Source organism: Bos taurus, chromosome 19 (genome assembly GCF_002263795.3).
Source record: "Bos taurus isolate L1 Dominette 01449 registration number 42190680 breed Hereford chromosome 19, ARS-UCD2.0, whole genome shotgun sequence".
NCBI lineage: Eukaryota > Metazoa > Chordata > Mammalia > Artiodactyla > Bovidae > Bos > Bos taurus.
Genome location: NC_037346.1, coordinates 52790705 through 52802095, shown reverse-complemented (window position 1 = coordinate 52802095; position 11391 = coordinate 52790705). Strand labels below are relative to the sequence as shown.

Below are 11391 nucleotides of genomic sequence, written 5' to 3'. Positions count from 1 at the left end.
AGGCCACACTTCTCACCATCTTGCTGATGAAATCCAACAGTGAGGCTGCCCATGCCTGTGCCCTCTGGGGCTCCTTGAGGCCTGAGAAGGAGGGCACAGCAGGCACTAATCCAGGTTGGAGCTCTGCCTGCCCCACCGCAGGAGCCCCCTTAGCATGGGCAGGAAGGGGAAGAGGTGCTCCCCCAGGCTGGGGAGTCCCCATAGACAAGGCCAGTCTCCTGAACCCTGAACCCACAGCCCTGGTCCAAAGGCCTCCCCAAATTATAGTCTGGAGGAAAGGGCCCCATCCGGGTGCTCTGGGACACAATGAGCCAGGCACAGGGACCCAGAGTCACTATGAGAGCTGGGGTTGGGGACACAGGCTTTTCCGATGGAGTGAGTCGATTCTGTTCACCACGCCTTCCAGAATGGTCCCCATCCTCCCTGGAAAGACACTTGTGCACGAAGCGGGAGGGGCATCAAGATCCGCTGTCAATAAAGGCAGATGCGCCCAAGGGCCAGGCCCAGGGTGCGGACACAGCAGCCAGGGGCCACCTCTGAGGCTCCCGCACAGTCTCAGTTCAAAGACGCACAGGATAAGAGCTGTTCAGTGACCCTGGGACTTTGCTCTGCTCATCAGCAGAAAACTTCCCTCGGCACTTGCATCTCTGGCGAACCCATCATGGGAGCCCCAGCTGTCTTCCTTGCCGTGGCCCTGGCCACCCTCCTGGCTCCAGCATCAGGGGCTCCTGTCCGCCAGCAGGCCTCCCGGAACAAGCTGCTCCTGGTATCCTTCGATGGTTTCCGCTGGAACTATGACCAGGACGTGGACACCCCCAACCTGGATGCCATGGCACTGGACGGGGTGAAAGCTCGCTACATGACCCCTGCCTTCATCACCTTGACCAGCCCCTGCCACTTCACTCTGGTCACTGGTGAGTGTTCGCCTCAGATGGGGCTTGGGGTCCTGGGGGGGCAGCTGAGAAACCAGGGAACCCACAAAGTGAACCGCAGTGTGGGCATGGAGCCTCGACCCGGTGGGCACACAGTGCAAGGGCAAAGGTGAGGCCAAGGAGGGGAACCCTCACTGGGCAGACATGACCCGGCCAAAGGGTATGTTAGGAACCCTTCCTGTCGGGGGCAAGTGATAGAGGCAGATAAAAAACACCTGGAGGTCCCATCGTAAGTGGGGACCACACCCAGGGTGGCAACCCAGGAGGGCTTCTGGTGGAGGTGAGCGTGGCCAGGATTCAGAAAGGCAGGAGAGTTGAGCCTGAGGCTCCTGCTCTTTCCACTGCTCGCTCCCAGCCACCCTCGAACCCACCATTGCTCTATTTAGGCCGGAAGCCTAAAATCCGGGTGTCACAGAGCCACACTCCCTCCAGAGGCTGGAAGGGAGGATTCTTCCCACCTGTCCCAGTTTCTGGGGACCCAGGCGATCCTGGACTTGTGGCCGCAGCTCTCCAATCCCTGCCCCCTGTCACATGGCCATCTCCCCTCTGTGTATCTTTCCTCTTCTTGTTAAGGACACCGGTCACTGGATTTAGGGCCCACCTGATGCGGAATGCCCTCATCTTTTTTTTATACATAATTTTATTTGTTTATTTTTGACTGCACTGGGTCTTCATTGGTACACGTGGGCTTTCTCTAGTTGCAGTGAGCAGGGGCTACTCCTCACTCAGTGCCGTGAGCTTCTCATTGTGGGGGCTTTTCTTGCTGCAGAGCACAGGCTCCGGGCGCCCAGGCTTCAGTAGTTGCAGCATGTAGGCTCAGTAACTGTGGTTCGCAGGCTCCGGAGTGCTGGTGGCACACAGGCTTAGTTACTCCACAGCATGTGGGATCTTCCCAGACCAGGGATTGAACCATGACCCCTGCATTGGAGGGCTTTGCTAGTAGCTCAGTCAGTAAAGAATCCGCCTGCAATGCAGGAGACCCTGGTTCGATTCCTCGGTCGGGAAGATCCCCTGGAGGAGAGATAGGCTACCCACTCCAATATTCTTGGGCTTCCCTGTGGTGACCACATGCAAGCAGAGGCCCATGGTGCTCTCTTTTGCATGTCACCTCCTTACTGACCACAGGACAATGGGGAATATGAAGGAAGGAGGTGGACTCTTCAACACCCCTCTTTTTCTACTTTCTTAACTCATGTGGAGGCATTGCCATGAAAAAAAATTTTTTTTAATTTTTGAGGAACCACCATACTGCTTTTCATAGCAGCTGCACCATTTCACGTTCCTACCAACAGTGCACAAGGTTTCCAACAGAGCATAGTGCTTTTGGGGGGTTTTGTAGTTTTTTTAATTTTATTTATTTTAAAATTAAAATTAAAATTTTATTTATTTGGCTGTGTCAGGTCTTAGTTGTACACTGGGTCTTTGTTGCGTCACGTGGGATCATTCGTCGCAGAATACAGACTCTCTAGCTGTGGCTCAAGAGCTCAGTAGCCTCGGTGCATGGGCTTAGCTGCTCTGTGGCATGTGGGATCTTAGTTCCCTGACCAGGGATCAAACCCACGTCCCCTGAATTGCAAGGCAGAATCTTAACTCTTGGACCACCAGGGAAATCCTGAAAAAAATAGTTAAAAAAGACACCTTCTCTCGGTTTATTTATCTTCCTGCCTGAGATTCTATTTCATGGGTGGGCCATAATTGATTTAATTAGTTCTCTCCAGATAGCCAGCCAGGTTGCTCCCAATCTTTTGCTAAAACCAACGAGGCTGCAAACGATATCCCAGAACGTGGGTATTAACACCTTTGTAAGAGTTCAGCGGCAGGATTAGCTACTCTAAGTGGAAGCAGAATCTCTGGGCTGGGGTACGTGGCTGTGGTGGCCCAGCCCGGCTCCCAGGGCCACGTGTGCCTCCCCGCCCCCTGCCCTGGCTGTGCCCTCCCTCCCACCACCCCCCTCTGCCATCCCACAGGCAAATACGTCGAGAACCACGGGGTGGTTCACAACATGTTCTACAACACAAGCAGCAAGGTGAAGTGGCCCTACCACACCACACTGGGCATCCAGAAATGGTGGGACAACGGCAGCTTGCCCATCTGGATCACCGCCCAGAGGCAGGTAATGCTGTACCCACGCCCACTTGGACAGACGGAGGGGGCGGGAGTGGGACCTGGCCGAGCAGGCCGTGTCCATGCCATGACCACGGGGCATCCACGGCAGGACCCGGGAGTTCAATGCTCCCAGCCTGGGAGAGGTGCTGAGTGGGCCCCATGGGAGATGGGAGCCAGGTGCCCATGAGGACCCGCCAGTGGCTGCACAGGCTGCCCTGTCCTCCCTGGGACCCAGAGGGATTGTTGCATCCTCCTGACTGGAGGGAAAACTGGGCTTCGGCACTGGTGAAAAGGGGGCCACATGGAAAATAATGTCACTCCACTAACAGGCAGGGAACAATGAAATGGCTTCATCCTGGTTCCCCTCTCAGGGCCTGGCAGTCGAATGCTAAAGGGTGAAAGATAAGAGTGAGAGGTGGGTCATCCCAGTGAAAAGCCCAGAACCCCAGCCTCTTGCAATGCTCTGGGCTTCCTGACAACAAACTCAAATGGGTGATTTTGAGGTGAGCCCAGAATAAACTTCACAGGCAGGGGTCCAACTCACATCTGAGTCCCCTCACTTCAGAAGGAGCTACCAGACACCAGGCTTGCTTGCAGAAAGCGTAGCCTAGAACTGACATCTCAAGGTGGACATGATGACCTGAGGCAGTGGACAGATGGTGACAAGGACAGATGGATCTGTAAACAAAACAGCAATTGGTTTATGGAAAGACAGACGGATGGCCGGGTTGAAGGCTAGAAGGGCAGGCAATGGAGAGGCCGATGGATGCATGGCAGGAGAGGCTGGGCTGCAGGTCGGAAGGGAGCGTTCACAGAGCAGCGATGTGACCTACGGCCACAGTGACAATGAGGACACAGCATATCTGGGGACACTTTTATATCCACTATCTGATTAGTGCTGAGTCCACTGGGCACCTGCTCTCTCCTCTATAAAATCAGTATCAGCCCTAATAACATAAGATAAGAGCTATGAAAGGTCTTTCAGAAAATACGAACCCCTGTGGCTGCAGGCAGGAGCAGGGATGGGTAAGCGTGCAGTCCCGGGGCAGGCGGTCAGGGCAGATGTTTCAGCAGGGGACAAGCAGGAGGAGGCCCTCAGCCCTGATGCCACCTTCCCCCCGCAGGGCCTGAAGACCGGTTCCTTCTTCTACCCCGGTGGGAATGTCACCTACCAAGGCGAGGCCGTGACGCTGAGCCGGAAGGAAGGCATCCTTCACAACTTCAAGGACGAGGCGGAGTGGAGGGCCAACATCGACACGGTGATGACATGGTTCACGGACGAGGGCCTGGACCTGGTCACCCTCTACTTCGGAGAACCGGACTCCACAGGCCACAGGTACGGCCCCGAGTCCCAGGAGAGGAAGGAGATAGTGATGCAGGTGGACAGGACCGTGGGCTACCTCCGGGACAGCATCAGGAAGAGTGGCCTGGAGAGCAGCCTCAACCTGCTCATTCTGTCTGACCACGGCATGACCACTGTCAACAAGACGGCCAGCGACCTGGTGGAGTTCCACAAGTTCTCCAACTTCAGCTTCAAGGACATTGAGTTCGAGCTCCTAGACTACGGACCAAACGGGATGCTGCTCCCCAAGGAAGGAATGCTGGAGAAGGTGTACGAGGCCCTCAAGGACGCCCACCCCAGACTCCACGTCTACAAGAAGGAGTTCTTCCCCAAATCCTTCCACTACGCCAATCACTCGCGGATCACCCCTCTGCTTATGTACAGCGACCCAGGTTATGTCATCCACGGGGTGAGTTTCAGGGTGCAGGCACATCTCTGCCCTGCTGAGTCTCTCTGGTTCTATAGAAAGCACTTCCCTATTTCTAGTCAGACCCCAACTTGAGGCGTGTCAGCCTCCAAAGGGACACACCCACACTATGCGACAGGAATTGGGGTGTGTACATGCACTGCGTACCTGTGTGCATGGGTGTGCATGCATACATGTGTTTGTGTGTGCACGTGCGTGTATAGGGTAAAGTGGGAAGGCTAGCTGTAAGAGTGACACACAAGAGGTGAGAGAGCTCAAGGAGGCTGAGAGGGAAGCAATATGCAGAGCAGGGGCAGGATTCTAGGCAAGGAGTACTGACGTGTGGGCGCCCAGCCATGGAAAGGAACCCAGAGTGTGTCCTTGGCTGAAGCTCCGCCCCCTTTACGTGGGTCTCCATTCATGTCTCTGGGTCTTCACTGAGGCTCCTTCTTTGGGCCACTGATCTTTGGGGCTGAGAATTCAGAGACAGGGAGGCTCAGAATCTTTCCCACCCCACCCCACCCCCCCGATTTGAACTCCCTGCAGCAGTCCTCTGCAACCCAGGGCCCGGCAGATGGTGCTCCTGGAGAGGGTAGGGAGGGCTGGGAGGGTCAGCACAAACTCACTCTGGACCCTCCCTCCTGGCAGAGAGTGAACGTGCAGTTCAACAACGGGGAGCATGGCTTCGACAATGAGGTCATGGACATGAAGACCATCTTCCGGGCTGTGGGCCCCAGCTTTAAGAAGGGCCTGGAGGTGGAGCCTTTCGAGAGCGTCCACGTGTATGAGCTCATGTGCAAACTGCTGGGCATTGTACCAGAGGCCAACGATGGGCTCCTCAGCACCCTACTGCCTATTCTCCAGGAGACCACCACGACCCCCTCAGGTGTGCCTCTAGGCAGCTGCAGGGGATGGGGGCCTGCAGAGTCATAACCAGGGTGCCCCACCAGCCAGTTGGTGTCACCTGCTCCTTCCTGTCCCTGGCTCCTGGGAACATCTGGAGCCCTGATATCCCCACGGCACCTGACACCGCACAGTGCACTTTGTGCATCTCGGCTGCATATGCAGGAGAGCTGGTGGGTGTGAGCAGCCTTGTTTAACACGGGGAGGCTGAGGGCCAGAGGAGCTGGCAGTTTGCCCACTGGACAGGCCACCTCCAGGCTCCATGGCCACATGAGGACTCCTTCCTGGAGTCTTCCTCTTTCAGCCTCCCCAACACACATCCTTGCCCCAACCCTGACCCATCTCAGGGGCAAAGGTCACCCAGGAGCTGGCAAGGTGACAGCTCTTGGGGGCACTTGCCTGGGGATGGGCAGGCCTCGCTGGGCAGGGGCTGTGAGGGGTCACACAGAACACAAGCCAGGAGGCCAGTGCAGCTGGGGCAGGTGAACAAGGTGGGGAGGGGTGGGTAGTGTGTGATGAAACCAGGGAGCTTGTGGGGGTGGCCTGGGGACACTTCGCCTGCCATTAAAGAGTTAGGGTGAGGGACATGCTCCCATTTCTCTCGTTCACTAATCCTCTGACTTTCCTTAGGGTCTGCCCTCCTGCCAAGCGGCTGGCCTCCCTTGGTGACGGGACTGCTGGTGGCTGCAACTCTCCTGGTCGAGGTCGCATAACACCCCCTCCTGGTCAGAGGCCCAGGAGATGGAGTTGTGAGGGAGTTGGAGTCATTCTGCACCCCTGGGCCCCTGCCTGCACCCGCCCTGTGCCCTCCCAGGTCCAGCTGAGGGTCAGGAATTCCCACAGGGGCCCTCCTCAGTCTCCGCTTGACACGGATGCCTCCATGCACTGTCTGTCCCCACCCAAATTCCCTCTACTCCCTCCCTCCAGGCCTGTCTGCTTCATCTCCTCCACCTGCTCCATCTCCTCCACCTTCCCCTGCCCCATCCCTTCTTCCCAACCCAACACACACCTGTCCTTCCAGGCCCACCTCTTCCAGGAAGCCTCCAGAAGCTGCAAACAGGGTCTGAGCCTGCTCCTGCTGTGATGATCTACTGGATATGGATGGGCCTGTCTCCTCAGAAGACATGGGACCAGGCCTACATGCCTCCGTGTCCCCACAGCCCCAGCCCAGGCCTGGCCATGATGATGCTGGCAATCTGACCCCTGCCCAGGTTTAGATCTCTGGGGGCATCATCTGGTTCACTGGCCCACGGCCCCCAGACTCCCAAGACGCCCCCGTTCCTTCCCTCCCCCTCCCTCTCCTTCAACCCCCCTTTCTGCCTCCTCCCCTCCTCTCACAGCAGAACCAGCCCCATACCCTTTCTGCCTCCTCCCCTCCTCTCACGGCAGAACCAGCTCCATGACAGCAGGACAGGGAGGGGGGCATGGATGGGGGAAGGGGGTCACTGAGTGCACGGTGATGGGGAGGGGGGTACCCGAGTGCCCACTTGGGAGGGTGCAGCGGGCCTGCTGGTGGTTGCAATAGGACTGAAGCCTCAAACACCCAGACCCCGAACTCCAGCTCCAGTGGGCGATGAGGAGGCTCTGCCCTGGAGCTCCCAGCCCCGAGTCCACACACCTCCGGCCCAGGGGCCATCTCCATCTGAGCTGACCAGGGCCTGTACCCAGGCCACCAGGAGTACACCGCCAGGCAGAAAGCACGGATGGGAATAAAGGACCCCACTGGCTGTTACCAAAACACAGTGACCAGTGTGGGTGCAACATTTCATTCTAAAGCCTGCTGGTTTCTTACAGCCTTCCCACTTGGATCCAGGGTATAATAACCTCCTAGTTTCTTAGGAGGCTGACAAACACAGGGGAACCTACCCATTCTTGTTGGGAACGGGCCCTGGTTGGACTGCCAGCAAAAGCTGGTAAAGGGTGGGCTCCCCATTAAAAAGCAAAGGGGGGATGAGAACTGAAGGAAACCAGAACTCTATGCCACATTGCTCAGCTAAACAGAAAATGCTGCAAATGGCAGAATGCAATTGTGGGGGAGGGGTGTATGTGTGTGGTAAGTCTACACATAAGACATATCCTTGGAGAAGTTTCAAGAAAAGGTGAGCATTGACTAGCTTCAGAGGGGACCTGGGTGGCCAGGCCAGGGGCAGGGGGCCAATGTCCACCACCTGGTGCCTTGGACACTATCAGTACTGAGCCACTTCAAGGACTGTACACTCACAACAGCTCTCAAGAGCGTGGACTTTGGAGTCAGACCAAGTACTGCTCCAGTTTGTCCCCATGGCCTAAGGGGAGTAGTTTACCTCCCCCAGCCTCAGTTTCCTCATCTGGAAAAATGGGATAATAAGGAGGTGTCCATGTCTCTGAGGTTACCCCAGGACGAAGCACCGAGGTGGTTCTTAGATAGTAGCCACAGGGATAATTAAAACCCTACTATGGGAGATGCTAAAGTTGTCAAATTCAGCTTTTGCATATAAATCCAGCTGTGACAATGAGAGACAGATTCTTCGAAGGATGCGTTTGTCAGGATCTGCCTATTCCTTGTCTATGAATCCCTCTTCTCCCTTGCCCGGGCCTCTTGCTTCTACCTGTAGTTTGAGCCCCATCTCCATCTGCAGGATCCATCCCAACCTGCCCTCCACAGCTGCCTAACCACCAGCCTGGGGCTGGAGTGCTGCCTAATCGGAAAGGCCCTGTGGCTCCCTGGCCCTGCATCCCATAGTTGTCCTGGAAGGACTGCCCCACCCCCACCATGTGCAGCCCTACTGGGATACCCAGGCCCTCCTGACTGCCCACACCAGCTTCCAAATCTGGACAGGCCCAAATCAGGCTGGAGGGAACCGGAGGGTGGGGCATCCCTTCGCATCCATGTGCATGGAGCAGTGAGTGCTCAGAGATGCCAGTGTAACCGCCATGACCCCCATCTCCAAGAGACACCCAACCTTTCACCAATAGCCCACAACGACCACGGTCAGGCTAGCCTACTTTCTAGGGACGAGCCAACAGATATTCTGAGAATCACTCTCAAACGGCTTTTTCAAAAAGAAAAGGAAAAGAGAGAGAAAAGAGAGAAAAATAATCTGGCCTGGCCCACATTAAGTATTCTGCTACCGCAGATGTCTGTCATCCCCAGAGCACCCCAAAAAAGTCCCGATGGTTGACTAACACTGAATAAGCTTCTTGCATCAGGAACATGGGAGCTGAGGCAGGCTGCGAGCAGTGGGCTGATTCCCATCTGTGCAGCTGGGGGTGGGCTGGGGGGTGGGGGATACCACCCTGAGCAGATGATGGGTTCAAACAGCTCCCGAACTCTGACACTCACTAACTCAATACTCTGCAGCCCTGGACAGGTTCTCACCTCTGGGCCTCAGTTTCCTCATCTGTAAAATCAGAACCAATAGCAGCACCTGTCCAGTGAGGTGGTCTCAATGATGAAATTAGTATTTGCAAAGTCTTTAAAACAGGGCCTGGCCCACAGAAGGCCCACGTGTTACGTTTCAGGAGTTATAAAGAGACAGGGTATCACAGAGTGAGAAAGTCACACCGCCTTCCGTTTCATCTCCAAACCTTCTTGTTTCTCTAGCAGAAAGTTTCTGCTTGCTGATACTAAATCTTAAACACCTCCCTCTGTAGCATAGAGAGAAGACCCAGGCTCAGAGCTCTGGTGGGCAACCGTGTCAGGGCAGAGTGTTACAACCCTGTTATTTGCCTTATATTTGTTTTTATGATCACCTTCAGCTTGGGTGAATGCTACTGATTTTCCATTTATGTCTGTTATTTTCTAAGTTTTTTCCTTTTAAAAGTAACTTAAGTGAAAAAGAGTGAGTTGATTTAAAGAAAAATGTTGACTGGTAGACACAACAAAACAAAAATAATAAAGGAGGTTTTCCAGAGTCAGGATAGCCACGCTGGTTGTCCACGCCCCTCCTGCCTCCCCTCCCTTCCCACAGCATGGCCAGCCTCTGGAGGGCAGCACTCAGCCTCCCCAAGGCCAGTGTCCAAAGACTGCCCCCACAACCCCTCCACAAAAGTACACTGGATTTCCACCATGCCCTGCACCCTTCTCAGTACCTATCAGAGGATTTCAGGACTCCACGGAAAACTAATGTTGCAGTTCTCTGTACAAAGTTCCTTTTACTATTAGCCTGACTAAAAAGGTCTGGAGAAAACCCCAGCTGAAACAAAGCCATGCACTGCATTCTCGAGCCACGTGGACATGACTGGGGACTCTCTTACATATCAGCCACACACAACTTCCTGTTTTCTCAGAGCCTTTGTTGAATTTGGCCAGTCCAGCTGCTGGCAGTAATGGATGAAACGTTCCTGAGTAATGACCGGGTAGTTCATGCCTGGCTGGGTGTATGATTGGGACACTGAAAGCCCCCTTTGTCAAGAAACCCCGTTCTTTAGAATCAGTCCTGCATGCTGTCACCAGGAGGCGGCGCTCTTGGGCTCCACAACACCCCTTGAAGTCTTTCTCAAGCAGCTTCTGAAGTTGAGAGGAATTCCGAACCTCCTGTCCAACTTCTTCTACTCCTCCTTCTCTGAAATAGCCCCACTCCTTCTCAGACCAGCCTTGGGGATGTGGCCAAGAAGTATTTATGCTTCATCTAGTTTTAGACGGATCCCCAAGCAAAACACAGGATGTTCAGAAAAAAGAGCTAGAACTTTCCCCACTAGGTTTGTTTTAGAATCCCATGATGGGAGGGATCATGTAGCCCCATGTTTAGCACAAGGGTCACCGCGGATCAGTGCTTCTCACATTGGTAGGTCTGGAGGTGGCCTGAGAATGTACATTTCTCACTAGTTTCCAGGTGATTCTGATGCTGCTGGCCCTGGCGCTACACTTGAGCATCTTTGCACTAGATAAAGGTTATGAATGAACGAGTGAATGAAAGAAAAGTGATCTAGACCAACCTCCTCCCATTACACAGGATAAGAACTGAGGTGGCATCGCCCACCAGCTGGCTCTGAACAGAGGTGAGAGGGGAGGACAGGTATATCAAGGCTAGTAGGCCTGGCCAGTCTTTTCCCACAAAGGATCTACTGGATGGGAGTGAAGTCTGCTTTCCAGAACCTGTGAGCTGCTCCCTTCTCCACTGAAGAGAAGCCTGTGCCAAACACCAGGCCTCCCTTCAGCCCTTCCCAGGTTTTTCATTTGTCCTGGGACCCAACAGGAGCACCTGCGGGTCATAAAACCCGATAACTGCTTGTGAGGCTCCCGGCCACCTTTAGAACGCGGGGGTTCGTCTCCCCTGAGCAGGATCCGAGGCGCCAAAGACTTGCTGTGCCTTCACACCTGGAAGCAGCAAGGGCTTCCTTGCTGGGAGGTGAGACAGCAGGAATCCTTCGGGCCCCGCCCCAGGCCTGCCGAGCGACCGAGTGAGGACCCCGGGTCCCCCAGTCAACCGAGGAAGCGGCGTGTCCAGTACCAGCCTGGGCGCCTCATCAGATGCCTCCCCCACCCGCCACCCGTCCACCTCCGCCGCGGGAGCATCTGTTTCCATGGTTACCTGCCGCACTCGGTCCAGCCCAAGCTGGTGGTCCTGCGCGGCAGGCAGAGGTCCGCTGAGCCCCAAGCTGGGAGCGCAGCCCAAACCAGATGGGACGCGAACCCGGAGCGCTGCAAGCAACTGCGACGCTCCACACTCACCTCACCCGCACGCCGTATGTAACATATCCCACCCTCTACACACACCCCA

General features: G+C 55.3%; 1 protein-coding gene across 1 annotated transcript; it reads left to right on the top strand.

Annotated features, from left to right (window-relative positions):
• Positions 1 to 294: 294 nt before the first annotated feature.
• On the top strand, positions 295 to 5822 carry ENPP7 (ectonucleotide pyrophosphatase/phosphodiesterase 7). The gene is made up of 4 exons (XM_015459011.3): positions 295 to 914; positions 2900 to 3045; positions 4163 to 4789; positions 5435 to 5822. Exons 1-4 carry the CDS (start codon positions 485 to 487, stop codon positions 5717 to 5719), a joined length of 1488 nt encoding a protein of 495 aa, XP_015314497.2. The 5' UTR covers positions 295 to 484; the 3' UTR covers positions 5720 to 5822.
• The last annotated feature ends 5569 nt before the right edge of the window (positions 5823 to 11391 follow it).

Excerpts from the sequence above, each read along its gene's own strand:
- ENPP7 (XM_015459011.3), top strand. The coding sequence starts at position 485 with ATGCGCCCAAGGGCCAGGCCCAGGGTGCGGACACAGCAGCCAGGGGCC. Across the intron at positions 3,046-4,162 it reads GGATCACCGCCCAGAGGCAG|GGCCTGAAGACCGGTTCCTT; the intron begins GTAATGCTGTAC and ends TTCCCCCCGCAG. Across the intron at positions 4,790-5,434 it reads CAGGTTATGTCATCCACGGG|AGAGTGAACGTGCAGTTCAA; the intron begins GTGAGTTTCAGG and ends CCCTCCTGGCAG.